Source organism: Echeneis naucrates, chromosome 8, assembly GCF_900963305.1.
Source record: "Echeneis naucrates chromosome 8, fEcheNa1.1, whole genome shotgun sequence".
NCBI lineage: Eukaryota > Metazoa > Chordata > Actinopteri > Carangiformes > Echeneidae > Echeneis > Echeneis naucrates.
The window spans coordinates 20,046,207-20,063,773 of record NC_042518.1 but is presented as its reverse complement, the minus strand read 5'-3'; the positions used below and the strand labels follow the sequence as shown (position 1 = coordinate 20,063,773).

The 17,567-nt window shown below is 39.0% G+C and overlaps 1 protein-coding gene across 5 annotated transcripts; it reads left to right on the top strand.

The window, feature by feature from the left end:
- The first annotated feature begins 510 nt into the window (after nucleotides 1–510).
- On the top strand, nucleotides 511–17,159 carry glyr1 (glyoxylate reductase 1 homolog (Arabidopsis)). 5 transcript variants are annotated; one of them, XM_029508156.1, is made up of 16 exons: nucleotides 511–573; nucleotides 2,020–2,056; nucleotides 2,159–2,238; nucleotides 2,322–2,460; nucleotides 2,847–2,957; nucleotides 4,062–4,145; nucleotides 4,884–4,937; nucleotides 5,142–5,192; nucleotides 6,102–6,175; nucleotides 6,489–6,588; nucleotides 7,275–7,385; nucleotides 7,463–7,564; nucleotides 9,069–9,231; nucleotides 11,454–11,633; nucleotides 12,302–12,426; nucleotides 14,168–17,159. In XM_029508156.1, exons 1-16 carry the CDS (start codon nucleotides 536–538, stop codon nucleotides 14,240–14,242), a joined length of 1,524 nt encoding a protein of 507 aa, XP_029364016.1. In that variant the 5' UTR covers nucleotides 511–535; the 3' UTR covers nucleotides 14,243–17,159. The 5 variants fall into 5 exon arrangements, with proteins under 5 accessions (XP_029364016.1, XP_029364017.1, XP_029364020.1 ...); XM_029508157.1 differs by having other exon boundaries at nucleotides 2,322–2,466; XM_029508160.1 differs by lacking the exon at nucleotides 2,847–2,957 and having other exon boundaries at nucleotides 4,062–4,143; nucleotides 4,867–4,937; nucleotides 7,293–7,385.
- The last annotated feature ends 408 nt before the right edge of the window (nucleotides 17,160–17,567 follow it).

The following is a 17,567-nucleotide window of genomic DNA, read 5'->3' as shown; positions in this document are numbered from 1 at the left end:
ATTATTGCAATCCGGAATAAGTTCCATATTTAAATAGTAACGTGGAGGCGACCCTAACCCTAACCCCTGGGAGCCCAGTGAGGTTCGCCCTCTCGCCATTAGGGGGCAGTAGATTCAGTAAAATAAATAATTAGGTGATCTTAAATGAGCTCAGGCTCTGCTGTTGTGATAATGCGCCCATCGTGGTCGTAACCCCAGACAGAAATTGGTTTCAATTTAAAATAAAGTTTGTCTAATATTAAGTGTAAATACATAATTGATACAGCAGAAGATTTTACAGCATGAAGATTCTACAGTACACCATCATCTATTTCCTGTTTTTTTCCCTTGATGTGCTATTTTGTTTACACGGTTAACGTTATGTTAAATTACTGTATATTTTCTGTACTCTCTGATTTGGACGTTAAGCAGAGCAATAATGAAGACAGTAAAGTAGCGGATGTTACATAGGGAGGAAGACTTGGTGCTCATGTGATTAGTGGGTGTGTGTTGTCTTCTCCCCTCATTCAGTGCGACGTTTTAGTAAAGTTGTAAGATGGCGACGGTGCATCTAAGGATCGGGGACTTAGTGTGGTGAGATAATCTTTAAACGCTGTGAAACAACGACATTTCTTAGTGTGAATTTGCATCATCTGTGTTAGTGTTCTCTAAATTAGTTGAAAGACAATGTGTGATGTTGGTGTTAACTTAAATAATTAATTGTGTTGGCGTACTAGGTGAGTTGATGGTCAATCCAAACAAATTGCTAACCAAGCTGAGTCAGCCAACAGCTGTCGTTAGCTGCTAGCTAACAAACAAGCTACAGGAAAGGGTTAGACATAAACGAATCAATTCCGAAAACCTGATTGTTAAACGGTAGAAGTTCGACGTTGTGTTTATTTGTAAAGCTTCACGAAACACCTTTCATTTTTCCTTGTTTTACACATTACATTGTTTGTGACGAGCTTCGCTAACACGGTAGCTTAAGCGGATTTCTTATGTAGGCTCGACTCTCTTCCGTGTTAACGGTAGCCCCTCTGTCAGGATGGACAGCCCTCGGTTGTTATAATAATGGTAATAGTTGCTACAATTGTCAATTGTTATCGTTAACCACATGTGTTATTGGTTTAAAAGGTGAATAACGTCAGACCGTTCGTTTCATGTTGCTTTGTAGTACTAGTTTACCTATAGATTATTGTGTATCTTACGAAATACGCCGTGGCAAGTTGCCTTGTATATTGGAAATATGCACAACGAAACACGATGTCTCATCTCCTCCTTATAACGGCATTAGTCTACCAATATACCACCAGTTGAAGCAACATGTTTTTATCTATCTTCATGCTTCTTCCAGTGGCCTGCTGCTTTGAATGTACTGTTTTCAACTCACCAGACTGACTGACGAGACAGACAGCACATGCTTATTGCTAAAGAACATTCACAGCAGTAGAAGCTAATAGTTTAAATTTGACAGACTCTGTGAAACTATAATAATTTTGCAAGAGGAAATGTGTGGCCGACTTATGAAGACAGAGAAGCTCTCTGAATGACAAAAAATTTGACCCTATCAACTGACTTAAATCACCAGGGGATAAAAATAATTTACAAACACAGTATGAGAATAAAATCTTGAGTTGGAAGAGGTGCTGGCTCCACACCCTCGCTGGAGCCAACACCTCTGCTCTGTTCAATGGCTTCAGTTATATCATTCACTCTTTTCCAGTAGTTCGTTAAATTTGACCTGTCTTGATGTTCAGGTTTTTAGCCCAGTATTTGCCGTCTTGTAACAACCCTGAGATTGGATAGCTGGGCATTCTTTCAAAAAGTGCTGATAACTGAGATTTGGGGGAAAAACGCCAAAGTTCAAATGTTGTCTAAATTCAAAGCATCTCTGTGGGAATCTGTAATCCTCTGATTTCATGAGAAACTGACCAGGATTTGATTCCAGTTTTCATTAATCAGTGTCATGGATGCAGTTGGCACCAAAAAAGTAAATAGAGCCCATACCAACATGATGTAAATGTATGACTTCTTTTTAAGGGGGAAGCTTGGTCGTTACCCACCATGGCCTGGAAAGGTAAGGAGTGAAGATATGTCAATACTAGTTCAGATACATTCAAACAATTGTATGAAAAATTGTTATGTTAATGTTTTACTCAAAGTTTTGTTCGCATTGCAGATAGTAAGCCCTCCAAAGGACTTGAAAAAGCCTAGGGGTAAAAAATGCCACTTTGTGAAATTCTTTGGAACTGAAGACCAGTAAGTCTGCACTGAAAGGCTTCCATTCTGACTGACTTCGCAATGCCTTCTCTATGTCAATGTGTCCATGTGTATTTTTTCAGTGCCTGGATCAAAGTAGAACAGCTAAAGCCCTACCACACTCATAAAGAGGAAATGATAAAGATAAACAAAGGAAAGCGCTTCCAACAGGCTGTTGATGCAGTGGAAGATTTCCTAAAGAAAGCAAAGGGGAAGGAGCAGGTGAGGGTCTCCAGCACTCTTTTTTTTTTTTTAAACAAACGGCACTTTTTATCCATCTGCATTCCACTGGAAAGTACTGGAGATTCACTCGAAATGCTGCTTACATAGATAACTGAGTAAGAAGGTCATTACATACAGTGTCATTCAGAGCATTAGGATGTATTTTCACAACACACTCCTGTTATGAACCGTTGCTTGGTATACCATTCAGTTTCAGTGTATGTTGAATTTAGGTGGTCACATGGTCTGTATGTAGGTGGTCTGGGCACCGGAAGCTGTAGTTGCTCTGTCTGGACTGGTTTATTTTAGCTGTCTAGAAGCCAAACAGTTCTCCGACTTGACAGTTATCATGGCAGTACAAAATAATGATCATTTGTTGTTGCCAGAATTCAGATAGCAAAGGAGACTCCAAAGGAAAGAAGGCATCTAACAAACCATTAAAAATACTGGAAGAGGATGATGAAGATCTCAGTGCCCTGAAAGATCCCTCTGAGAAGGTCAGTTGGACAAAGTCAAGTTTAGAACACATGGAGATGTACAGATTTATTGATCATTAATTTCAGAAATTCATCATTTCACCTCAAGCCATCCAGGCTAATGTATATTCAGTAACCTGCAATTAAAGTTAAAATTTAAAATTAAACTTAAAAAGTCTAGAGTCAAAAACATTCACAATGTCTCACTTTTATACACACACACTTGTAAGTTAGCACTTAAAGCACATCATGTTTGTTTAATTTCAAATCCATTGAGCCAAATATTTATGGAACTGACCCTAAACTAGTTTCAATTGTGTCTGGATTGCAGGTTGATAAATTGTGTTATATATTGTAGTTAAGCCTTTAATTAAACACCCCATGTAACGTGTTATGACGTGGAAATAGATTCTGTTGTCAGTAGCTTCTTTTCACATAGTTTCATATCTGACATGTGTTGGTGTTCTTATATCTTCAATTTCACCTTATTTGTGAAACCCTTTAAGTAGCACTTAAACTTGGTGATACCTGCATGTAACAACAGCAGGGGCTGTGTTACAGCCATCTGACATCAATACTATCCCCCAGATTACAGACATATTTTCTGTCCTATCTCTAGTGGTGTCTGTCCATGCAGCACAGTCTTGTTGTTAGGCAGGTTCTAAGATGTCTGTATGTTTAAAATTACTACCTTGACACAGACAGACCAGAGGCGAATGGCATTTACCCCAAATTGTCTCCTTCCCACTTTGTTCCCCATTCTGAGCTGTTCCTGGAAAGGAAAGACCCAAACTGAGTGGTGTCCTCAGTGTGTAGCTCAGTCTCCACTCACCCACACATCCTGCATACACGAAGCAGAGCTTCTCTGACTAAGCTGCTATTCAGAGTGTGAGTGTGTTGCAAACAGTGGTTATAATTGGTTTATATCGGAGAAACTGTCATGAAAACAATTAGTATTGTTGTAATATTACACATAATGATAGTAAGTTACTTAATTGTAAAACAAGACAAATATTGTCTTGAAATTGGCATGGGCAGAAGCTGTTGGCGGTTGCTCTGATGATCGTCAATCACAGAGATCATCATCCATTGGCACAATCCTAATGTGTCTCTCTCCTCCTTAAGGACTTAACTGACTCTGACCCTGAGCCATCCACTATTGAGAGGCTGGGGGCTGGACCTGGCTCTGGATTCAAATGGGAAAGCAGTGTAGGTGAACCCCCACTTCCCACCAAGCCTGCCTTGCCTTGCTGTTCTTCTACCTGACCTTAACCTTTGGCTTTAATCACCAACAACTGTAGACCTTTCCATTCTGAACTTTTGTGTGGTGCTCACTCATGACTGCTGAAACTGTTAGTTTGCTATGTGCTATGCTCACCAACTCTGTATGTGCAGCCTAATAGAGGCTGAGGTTTGGTTGAGTTGAAATGTACACTTTGCTGGCTTCCTGCTTTCCATTTAGTCAGCTCATCAGGACCAGCGTTGTTGACCACTTTTGAATAATCTCTCAAACTCGTGTGATCAACAGGCTTGTGTTAGTGTGTGCAAAGAAATGCTGCATCTCCAAATAAGACATTAATCATTAACTGGTGATTTGTATGTCCGTGGAAACAGTAAGATCCATCAAACATGGTGAGTTCGCTGTTCCAGTTACAGTATAATAGCTGTGGGACTCGGTGTCAGTTAATAGTAGTTTGTGTTAGTGTGAGCATTCAATACTCCACTGTGGCTGATTAACTTGATTGCGCACAATCCAGTTTTTATACCTGAATGTAGCTGTTCCCATATTTCTTGGTACTTTGTAAAAAGATGCAAAAAAGACTGTGGTGGATCCCTGATGTGTCAGCACTGCGCATTGTAGATTTAAGGGTTTCTGCACACGACATTGTGTCAAGACATCCACTTGCACAGAGAAAACTGCTCCACTGAGCTCTTCCTTTGTTGCAGCCTGTGAAGGATGACCCACAATTTCATCACTTCCTACTCAGCCAGTCTGAGAAGGTATGAGGAAGCATGCTGCTTAACACTGTCATCACTGTACCTTTTGAATTGTTACATTTTCAGGCTCGTTTAGAAACATTCCTCACTTAGAGGAAGGGGTTTTTGTAGGTAGTTTTGCGGAGGCTGCATAGAATCAGATGTTAATTTTCAGTTGGCTGTGTATAGAGTTGAGTGATGATCTTTTCTTGGATTGTTTGTCCACAGCCAGCCTCATCAATGGAGCCCATTAGCAAGCGCCTGAAGATCATTGAAGAGGTAAATGAACTAGGGATGCATGATATTGGATTTTTTGCTGATATTTTACAACTAATTTGGCCTTTAACCAATACTCTTCTTCGTGTTGGCGAACTGGCAGATGCAAGCATGAAACAAAAAGTGTAAAATTATGTAATACAGATTGTTTATGCAAAATAAAACAAAATAAATGTAGCAAAATAAATAAAGTACTTCAACTTGCATTATATTGAAAATGTATTTATGACAACTTAAAACAGACTTGGATGAAGCTCTTCATAAGATAGTAATACCAACTAAGGAAATTTGGCAATTTAGTAAACAGGCTTGATTCACAGGGAACATATGAAAAGTGTGTTGTACAGCTGTACACCAACTCAACATAAATCAAATTACAGTGTACTCTTACAGTGTCAATAAATATGGCTGAATTACTAGGCTGTGTGCGCTAAACAGACTGTTGCTTGAATTAAAGATATATTCTGGCACTTAGAAAATTTCCAGACCGCACACATTTTGGTTTCCTCTCTCCTGCTGCAGGTAGATGTACACATCACATCACACTATGAACATTTTCTACACGCCATGCCCTTGAGGTTGGGTGTTTTTTGAACGAAATTGCGGCCGTATTTTTGATCAACTTTTAAAATTGGTGGATATTGGCCAGATGGCCTATGTCTGATATTACATTTTTCGGCCATTATTGTTTGATACTGATAATGTGCGGATAACATTGTGTATCCCTAAAATTAACTAATGAACTTTTATAAAAGTTACACATGAAATGTTTTAACTTTGAATTAATTTACTTTAATGTGAGTGGGCTTTTCACTTGTTTTGTTTCACATTTTAAACTATAGTTTGTTAAATAACAGCCTATTCTGTTTCATACAATACGGTTTCCCAAAGGATGATGTTTTGATTGTGCAGGACACGGGGTCAACATCTATCCAGGCAGCCGACAGCACAGCCATCAATGGCAGCATCACACCCACAGATAAAAGGTATTAACATGCCCACTATAGCAGCACTGAACACAATTATCACATTGTCAAAATTTTGCTTGAAATGGATGACGCTTTGTTGCATCTGCAACATTCCACATTTGACCTCAAGAGGATGTTCTTTGGGAAAGGAGACCAGTAGGTTCATAGTCAGTCACATTTTTCATCTTGCAGATGTTTAATGTTAATTCATGATTGCATGAGTAAACACATGTAGAGGTGTTCCTAACGTAGTGCTCAGTGAATGTCTGGCTATGCTAATTTATAATTTCATCATTTGTTTGCTCACAGTTTGATATGTTTGTTCTTTCAGGATAGGCTTCCTGGGTCTTGGGCTGATGGGTAGCGGTATAGTTTCTAATCTGCTGAAAATGGGTCACATTGTCACAGTGTGGAATCGCACAGCAGAAAAGGTGCATAATATCATATAGTCCTTTTTAGTTTAGGAGTTGGTTGACTTAGTTTATGAAATCAAAACATGAAATCAGATAAACCATACATGGACACAGAGGGATGAAAATGAAGTCACTTAGAGAGACTAGTTATTTGTGGACATGTCACTTAACAAGAAGATGTTTAGGAAGTGAAATACATGCTATGCATCTCTATGCTGGTTTTCACATTAGAATCTATTTAATTTCTCTTTCCCAAAGACAAGGCACTAACTCAGCATTAAAACAGCATTACAATAGAGCACCAAAGGTGAACATCACTGATCTCATTAATTTTTGCCTGTGGAGTTTTTGATCTCTAGGGCTGCTATGGAGAGTTCCTACCAGTGTTGTCAGATCTCACTGATGCACCCAGAAATGTTCCAGTGTAGCAAGAAAGACAGGCCACTTGCTGTTAAATATGGATGAAAATAATGCAGGGTTTAAAATACTTATAAAATTTTGAAACAAATTTATGAAGAAGGAATATATTAGATACTTTTGCCATAACAAGGATGTTCAGAGTGCGACTAGGTGAACATTGAATGTGGACAACACATACAACTTCACAGCCTTGAATAAAGCAGTGCATACAGTATCAAACTGTACAGTGATACTCTATTTCTGTGTCTTCATGTTGCTAATGGCTCTTGCCTGCTGTGTTCCAGTGTGACCTGTTCATCCAGGAAGGGGCAAGGTTAGGCCGGACTCCTGCAGAAGTGGCTTCCATGTGTGACATCACTTTCTCCTGTGTCTCAGATCCAAAAGCTGCTAGGGATGTGAGTATCAGTAACTGTCTACTTGTTAATTTATAAATGTTTGGCTTCTCTATGTCTTTGTCTTCATCGTTCTCCAGTTGGTGTTGGGTCCCAGTGGGGTGCTGCAAGGAATCAGACCTGGCAAATGCTACATTGAGATGTCCACTGTAGATCCAGAGACCATCACAGAACTCTCACAGGTGAAAAAACAAAGAAACAAAAAACAACACACACACACACAAAAAGACCCAAACTCAACAGGTGCAAAACAGCAGCTCTCTGCAGTTAGTTTGTTGACAGTCTTGGCTAAGACAAAGGAGCTCACTGAAGACCTGCAGCTGGACATTGTAGCTGCTCACCTCTGGCCATATCAAAAAGTTACAGTTCCAGTGGCTAGAAATCAAATCAGATTTATTTGTATAATGCCAAATCTTAACCATGAGCAAGCACTTGACAACAGTGGCAGGTAAAAACTTCCTTTAAGAACCAGAAACCTCAGGGGGATTTTCAACACAGGTGCAAGCAGGAACATATGATACTGTATGACGTTCATATGGGGGCAGCAGGAAGATGGGGTAGTGATGATTCAACACCTACGGGATGAGGACAGGGAGAGAGAGGAGAGAAACTGGGAGAGTGAGAGACTTCGGGAAACATGGTAAGTAAATAGTTACACATGGTTAGAACTGGGAGAAAGCGGTTTTCGGGAGACATGGTTAGTGGTATGTCGGCAAGTGTGAGAGGGAGATAGAGAGGTGCTCAGTGCTTCCCCCAGCAGTCTAGGCCTATAGCAGCATAGCTAAGGAGTAAGTGAGCTTTGATTTTTTTTTTTTCATTATTGTCATGTTATTCATCTTCATTATTGTCATTGTACAGCAGTTGTAATAATGAAATTGGTTTGTGATTCTCTCTTCCCATGGTGCAGAAGTGTCAAAAGATAAATAATATAATTTAAAAAACTTTAATCTACTTAAAGAACTGAACAAAGAAGAAGACATCTGATGTTCTGTTTTATGGTCAGATGTAACAAAAATGTAATTGTTTGGCCGCAATGATGTAACCTCATTTGGTGATTAGGAGATCTGCAGAGAAACATTTCAGAAAGACAACAAACCAAAACACCCCACAAAAGTGTTAAAGAAACAGTTAGCGGACAAAAACATGAATGTTTTGGAGTAGTCTGTCAGAGTCCTAACTTGGATCCAAATAAGAATCTGAAGGGAGCCAAATATTAGGGTGATGGCAAGGAGACCCTCCATCTGACAGAGTTGGAGCTAATTGCAAAAGAGGAATGGGCAAAAATATCAGTGGAGACATGAAAATACTGGTCAGCAATCATAGGAAGTGATTGATTGCTGTAACAGCCAATATTTTTTATTTATTTATCTATTTATTTATTTATTATTATTATTATTATTGTTATTAGTATTATTATTATTATTATTATTGAGAAGGGTATGAATAGTTTTGGACATGCAATTTTTTGTTCAAATAAAAGCTGAGATTTTTTTTTTACCCCCACCACCCACAATGATGCCTTTTGTACATTGTCTTATCTTTTGGGAGAAGGGTGTGTAGTTTCCAATTTTAAAAAAACAAAACAAAACTTGTTTTGTCTTAACTATGTATATACGTTTATAAAAAGAATTTAAGTGGCATTATGATGACGTTTAATGTTTCGGTTTTAAATTTATGGTTTTAAAGGTTATAACATCGCGTGGTGGCCGATTCCTGGAAGCTCCGGTAGCAGGAAGCCAGCAGCTCTCCAATGATGGGATGCTGGTCATCCTGGCAGCTGGAGATAGAACAGTCTATGAGGACTGCAGCAGCTGCTTCCAGGCCATGGGCAAGACCTCTTTCTTCCTTGGTATGTAGGGTGTAATGATGTTTATTGGATGTTTCTGGATTAAATGAGAATCAAACTGAGAACAGGATTCTTCATGATTTTTTTCAATGATTATTTATCTGATGCAGTCTGATGTAGGGTTGGGACAACAACTTCGGAAAACAAGAAAGGAGTGCTCTTGTTTTTACCTTCAAATGCATAATTTTATTGAATCATTGAAACAGCCTACAACAACCTGATGAATCTGACATTGAAACAATTTTTTGTCCTCTTTTTGCAACATAATTGTTTTTACTACTTACACAGCTTTCATTGACAGGTGTCTCACTCACTCTCTATGGGCTTATTTTTCTCACATCTAGCTTCTGCTACTTTGCATGGGAAGACACTGTTATCATTTATTTAAGGAGAAAGTTTGAGCACTTGTTTGATGGAGCCAGTTTTGTGTTTTATTTTATCTGGTTCTGGGCAGCAGTCTCAGGAGGGAAGTCCAGGCTCTCCTCTCTCCAGCCGTAACATAGACCGCTATATTAAGAGCTCAATTAGAGCATGGCCTCCTTGAAAGCCAGAGTTTTCATCTCTGCAACTGTAGTGCACAGGGATACTGGTAGTTGGTAGTCAGTTGCCTCAGGAGTCCCATAAGATATCTATGCATTATAGGACTCCTTCAGCTATGCCTTAGAGAGAGACATTGGTGAATACTGCTAGGATTAGGGTTGGGGACTCTCTAGGATTTTAACGATTCCGATTCCTTGCTGATTCTTTTCTATGTATATATTACTTACAAGCACATGATAAACACAAATGCAATCTTACAAATACAAAAACTTTATTGTAAGTGTTGCACAGTACAATTGTGGGGTAGTAGGTTGATCAAACATATCCAAAAACACAACATTAATCCCAGGGAATGTACATTGTTCGTCACCCTGAAAAAACGTGCACCAGCACTGCAGTTTCATCATAGCGGATGTGCTACCACCAGTACAAGTGATGACTGCATTGCACTTAATATACTTTGCCTCGTTCTTTAAAATTGTTAAAATACAACCACACTTTAGATTAGGGCAGTTGATATTGAATATCTCCTGAAAAGTAATTGGATAAAACATATTTTTGCCTTGTTAAACAGCAATTCTAAATATACATGAGAAAATAAGTAATTTCATTTAATAATGAACAATTGTTTTCCTTTTTTAAACAATCAACATTTATCTTTATCATCGCTTTCGTCATCACCATGTCTTTCCTCCATAGAGGCAGAGCACATTTAAGCCCCACCCACACTGGAGAGGAAAACAATCAAGAGCTCTCCATTGACTTTGTATTGTGTGAAGGTGTCTCTTGTCACTCTCTGTATGCCAGCAAACACAAACAAATGCTCAAAATCTGCTGTGTGGTAGGGTGCACTACTAACAGGGTAAAGAACCCTGATCTAAGTTTTTATAAGCAGCTGAACAGAAGAAATTTACCTGTAAGACGAGAGAAGTGGATACAGGCAGCAAGATGAGAGGCTCCGTCGCCAGCTAGACACCAGCCTTGAAGACAGGTCAGTCAGAGTTGGCAGCTTATAAAAACTTAGATCAGGGTTCTTTACCGTGTTAGTAGATCACCCTACCACACAGCAGCTTTTGGGCATTTGTTTGTGTTTGCTGGCACACAGAGAGTGACAAGAGACACTTGTAGTCTGGGCGAAATATGCGCACTATCTGAGATTAGTGGGCGGATCCACTTGACTCACGCTTGTAGATGGATGTGACGTCACCACAGTCACTTTAATGCATGGGCACAGCCAAATCAAAGAAGAATTACACAGCTGCCACTGTCAATCCAAAAGCGAACCGGATCCAGATCCCAACCCTAGCCAGGACTAGCAAGCTCTGAATAGCCAACTCTGCAATATCAGTGCAGACTATGGACCAATCAGTAATCATGTCAGCCTTTAGCACTTTGCTGATTGTAATGTCAGCCCTACTCCCATGACTGCTGCCACATAATTGAATGATTTTATAAATGCAGGTGTGTACTTTTACCTAAGAAAATGCTTGCTTGTTTGGTTTTATATTTTCTGCTTGTGTGTTTAAGAAAATTGGAAAATTTAACTTGACAGATTCCAGACTACAAGCCTGTTCTGTGGTTACCCATAATTACCAATTATAGGCATATTAACAATTGTAGTGTCTAGGCTTTTGCACATTTATCCTCTTTATGTATGTATAAAGTGTGCGTGTATGTGTTTTAAGGTGAAGCAGGGAATGCAGCAAGGATGATGCTGATTCTTAACATGGTGCAGGGAAGTTTCATGGCTACCATTGCGGAAGGTTTAACTCTGGCCCAAGCCACAGGCCAGTCACAACAGACTTTCCTGGACATCCTCTGCCAGGGCCAGATGGCGAGCACCTTTGTGGACCAGAAATGCCAAAGTAAGTCAATCCAAAGGAGATGTTAAATAATTTCCTTATTCTATTCATTAATCAGGTAAACAGTTTAAAACATAATGTGCCAAGGGGAAGGATTGCTTGTGCTTACAGCAAGTCCAGGAGTCGAGGTCAGGTCATGAAGGGTGAATCACCTAGTTTTCCTAGGAGATTACAGCACTCAGAAGGGTAACTGGTGTAGAGGGAATGGCCTTATGGGTTGTTACTGTTTAAGACTAGCAAAGAGGGTAGTCATTGATTGACAAATGAGAAAAAGTTGAATTGAGCATGAGGGCTAATGCTGCTGAGCATGCTGTTAAATGCCCTGGACACTTAGATGAAGAGAGAAGCTGTCACCTGATCACAGCCTGATGGCAAGCTGGATCCACTGGTATGTGAGACAACATATATTGAGTTCAAGGTGGGAGCCTCTGCCTTTGGCCTCCCAGTGGGGATCTTACAGTTTTGTTCAACCAGTCAAGGACCTTGGGGTAGGCAACAATATGCCTCATCTTTACAGACCTCAGGGTTCTTCAAGAGGCGCTGGAAAAACTTTCCTCGAGAGGCACATGTAGACTATCACGTCTATAGTGCTGCTCACACTGTGACCCGAATTGTAAACCTTGTTTGTTTGAATTAATATTCATAATAACCTTTCGTTCTGTGTCTTCCAGATATTTTGCAGGGCAACTTTAAGCCAGACTACTATTTGAAACATATTCAGAAGGATCTGAGGCTAGCCATCTCCATGGGAGACATGGCCAACCATCCAACCCCAATGGCGGCAGCTGCCAATGAGGTACCAGCATGCGCTTATTTATTTAGTTTTTTTTTTTTTCCCTGACGTACACATATGCCTCTGCACCAGTGATGGCTCAGTTTGGAGGCTTTCGTGTTGTCTTCAACTTCAACTAATTACATTTTTTGGCAAAAATGTTTACACAATTGATCACAATTGGTTTGTTTCTCTATTTGTTTCATTGGACTGCCATGCCCTGTCTGCAAACAAATTTACCCTTGGGTGCTAATAACACATGCATTTTATTATATTGTGCAGCTTGAGTGGTTGTAGGAGGCATATTAGTATAAGGCAGTGATTCCACGATTTTCTGCTTTTGTGTACTCATTGTATGGTTTAATTTCTAGTATCAAATACTTCTGTATCTTTAAATTTAACTGGAAGTAAAACACCCAGTTCCAAATCAGAACCAGTTCCAAAATGCTAAGAACCCTGCTTATGCTTCCTATCCGTCAGGATCTGTTTATGTGACTACTGTGTCCGCTTGCTTAACCACAAGCTAGCATGAGCAGAATTAGGTGATTGAGATCCCAGTGTGATATAGACATCTTTGACAGTTTCAAATTTACTGAAAATATTAACTTAATGAATAATATGTAGTTCTTTTCTGTATATATGTTTAAACTCTTCTACATGTGTTTACATTTTCCATCTTTGGATTTGCTTGACATTTAAGTTTAGTTTTTATACTTATATAGTTTTTTTTTTTTATAGTTTTTAAGTGTTTACATATGTAAAAAGATAGCAAATAGAAAATGTCTTTTTTCCCCACAATGGCCTTTAAAGCCATTTGTCTTTTTCAGTGCATAGGTGTGTTGACACTGCAGTATGGCAACTTTCAGTGAACTGGAAGTACCCAGATGTTTCACTCAAAGTGGTGAATCGATATGCAGTGTAAAAAAGACTCTCCTCATCCCTGACAGTCACTATATCTTGGCTATGAAGCATAAGGGGAGGGGGTTCAAACGTACTATTGGACAATAGTGTTTTAATTTGTGTCAACACTACTATTTCTTAAGTTTCTAAAGCACATTCCTAACTTGCCCCAGGGCTGTATTCTTAAACAGTGTATGGTTAATAAGTTACATTATCATTTTAGCTGAAAATACTGGAGAAATTACGAAAAATATTAGCTTTTTATTATTAAATTACCTTTCACTGTTACCTTTGTCTCAGCCAACTCCATTTTTGATGAAGACCTTTGTTGGCGATACTTTTCACTTTTTTAAATGCCACCAGACATTTGTGATCACATCCGGTGTATCAAGTATGCTAGCAGCTCAGAGCCAAGACCCAGTTATTTGACTTGAGATGGAGCCCTGTTATTGTAAAATTTTGAAGTCTCTTTTCCTGGTTCTGCTCACTGTAGAATTGGAAAATAATGAAAGAACTGAAATAGTTTTCCCATTGGAGAGAGTGGTGTGAATGAAATTGACCTTAACTATAACTCCATCGCCATGAATCTGCCAGTGAAAATACAACTACATGGGAGATTATTTTTGCCTCCTCACACTCTCGTAGTGAGTAACCCTTGATGAAAATAAAACTGCTCTTTTGGCTTCTAATACAACCTGCCATTCTAAAGAGTCTAAATTGCGATGGGATCTTTACCGGATTACTTGACAATAGACACCTGGGTGTTTAACTCCTGTCTATCACAATTTGGATAAAAGCTAAATTAAAACAAGTGATGTGAAAATCTGCAATATAGCTGAAACCTGTTTTTTCTGATCCCATGCAGGTTTACAAGAGGGCTAAGGCACTGGACCAGTCAGACAATGATATTTCTGCAGTCTACAGAGCCTACATTCACTAGAGAAGGGTGTGACCTATCCTATGGACCACACAGTCTTTAATCCATTCTTATTTCTCCCTCGTCATTTACTGGGTTTTTAATTTTTAATTCTAGTGCTTTTATTTCATTTGTTCCAGCTACAGGTGTTACTTGCCCACAAGTCTATGGACGAGCATTGTGCTGACTGTATAGTGGAAATGTAGTCTGTAAGCCCGGGACATACTGCTTCTGCTGCATGTTTGAGGCAATCACAGTACAACAGTTTGTAACTTCTTCATTTCAGATGCCTTGTGGGCAGATTAGAGCAGGCTAGCCTCAACTGGCTGCATTGCAACATCAAGAAATAAAGACATTTAATCATTAATGGCAATAGGCAACAAACATACAGGTGGAGTGGGCACAGTTCAGTGAGAAAGCCATCATGCACACAGAATGTAAGCTGCGTGTCCTGGGTGGAAGACACCTCACAAGGTTGAGCCTCCTCACAGTTGCAGGTTCTGGCCACTCACAAAGGGCTAGTACAGGAACTGGTGATGGTGTGGCGTCCAGTACTACTGCGAAGAGCAGGGTGTGTGACTCCATTGCTGTCAGGCTTTGTTGATGCGAAAACCCCTCAGATTTTTTTTCCCTTGTTCAAATGAAGAGTTTATTTAAAAGTGTGATACTTGATTTTCTTTTTAAAATCACAGAACATGCAACTGCATTGCCTTAATATTATAATCCCCTAAGCGATGTATTTATTTATGTTCTTTTCCAGGTTTCCCTGGTACAGTTTGTCCATGGCTTGTATTTGACAAGACATTTGCTTTTACTATGGTGTGAATAATCTCTCAAACAGGTTAAGGACAGAGCAACAGATGTGTTGAAGCCTTAAAATGCAGTAATAATTGATGTTTCCAGCAAGACTTAAGATTTCCACATTTGGAACCATTTTTTCCTTTTTCTTGAAAGAGTTTTCATTTCTACTGCTATTCTTTTTTTTTTATATATATTAACCTGCAACTACAGTAATCCACTGTTTGCGTTGCTGAAGCTGATCATTAAGCTCCAGAGTCATGTTTGTTTTTTTTTTTTGTTTTTTTTTTCTGATAAGTTTTGGAAATTAGTGGCTGTGTTTTGAAGCCAAGTTTAATCCTGATTGAACAAAAATACAATATATAAAGCCAAATTGACAGCTTTTGTCTGTTTGTGATGGGGTTTCATTGGTTTCAAACAAACTGATAATAACAAAGGAATAAATTAAACATCCAAAATGCCACAGTTTTATTTGGACTATCATTATTGACAAACTGTCACATCAGTTTAACACACACAACTGACTTCTGCTAGAATGTTCTTTAGCTAATATGAATGTGGTGTTTTGTTTTTTTTTTTCTCTCTTCTCAGATAGCAAGTAAAACAAAGGTAGGCACATTTAGCGCATCCTCACTACATTGTATTGATCCTTGAAAGTCAAATCCCAGAATACGAATTGACTGCTAATTGTATTGGCTTATATAAGGTCATGACAGATTGATCAAATTGGTTGTCAGCACAAACTAGAAATGTCCTGAGCTCTACATCAGTCACAACAACTGCATAAATAAATTCTACGAATTACGATTTATGAAGTTACATTAAATCTGTTGCATGCTGTTTTAAAGGGAATAGTATTTATTTAATATATTTAACACATTTCCAACCCAATAAATCAATGGTTTATGTTTTACTTGATTACTGATTACTGTACTGGGGCCCGAAATGACTTTGAGGCTCATGGCATCATGCAAAAATGAGTTCTGTGACTGAAGATCTCTGGCCTGTTGATCCAAGCAGACTCCAAAACAAATGGCGACAGTAAAATGTGACACATTAATGTTTAATACTCACTGACTGTGGAATCAGTCATTCTGGATCAAGTGTGATTACTCATGTTTATTCTACTTAGGTCAATTTATTTATGTTAGGTTTTCTCTGAGAGCCCATATTGGATGTGGACGTTTAAGACCTTGGTAGACGTAGGTAGCCCAAAACACGGTCTATGTAATTATACAGGTGCAAATGACAATACCCATTATTTGCAAAGGAAGCCTAGACAATTGTGCATAGCCATGATGATTCCAGTCACTCAAACTGGACTTGTCCAAGACCATAGAGAAGAACAAATCAAGACATTTCTTCCACTGAAATGGATCACGATGTGTACATTATATTCAAAGTTTTAGGTTTACTTCCTCGATCCTCTTCTGTCAGATTTAGTCACCTTTACACAGGCTTGATTCTGTTAATGTGGTTTCAGCGGAAATAAGTGCAGAAACAGGTTTATCACCTTGGCAAATGTGATTGTTCACCCCAGTGTAAAAGTTGTTAAAGTGATTAAGACACAAGCTTGTTGCTACAAATTGTTAGAAGGCAATGAAGCAAGCCATCAGCGACTGTGTGGACTCTGACTCATTATTATAATGCCATCCTGCAGGGGGGGGAAGACCTTGGTTGATTTGTTCATTTGCAGTTTCGATCAGTTGAAACTGAAAATGGGTGCGTTTCCCCTAAAATAGGCTTATTGCATGTTAAGACTCCTGCATCACATTCTATGCCAAACAAACTGTTGAGGTTTTAATTTAGATCCTACACCAAGTTTAAAGAACAGTTTTTAGTGGACAGGTGTAAATAGCATATTTGGTTGAGTAGACTGTCTTTTATATCTATAATAACCACAAAAAGCATCTATTGGTTTTTGACTCTACAGAGCAACTGTCTAACATCTTTGTGTCTTAATACTGTAGACTGGTCAGTTCAAGTGTAAATGGTTTGTTGATATATTGATATATATTGAGATGACAATGGCTTGGGTCATGTTAAAGAAAGGAGGATGTAACTTTGGTTTTGGGGATATATGATTTTGTGTACATGTGGAAATATCAAGACTTTTGTGCTGTTTAATAAATCCTCTCCTGATTACTGGCAGTTGTTTCATGAATGATAAATTGTTATTATGCATTATTTGATTGAACTAAATCGAGGGAAAAATGACATAAAAACACTGCCGAATTATATGGTTTCATCAATAAGGCTTGCGTGGTTTTTCCCCGGATATTCCGGTTTCCTCCCACCATCCAAAGACATTTGTGACTAAATTGTCCGTAGGTCAGAGTGTGAGTGTACATGGTCGTTCCACTGTCTGTCTCTGTGTTGGCCAATGAAGGACCGACAATCTTACCAGGGAGTACTCCGCCCTCGCCCAATGTGAGCTGGGATTGGCTCCAGCAACCACCGTAACCTGGAAACGGATAAGCGGTAAAAGATGAATGAGTTGAAAAGCTCAGCTGAGCAGGGTGTGCGACTCCGTTGCTGTCCGGCTTTGCGA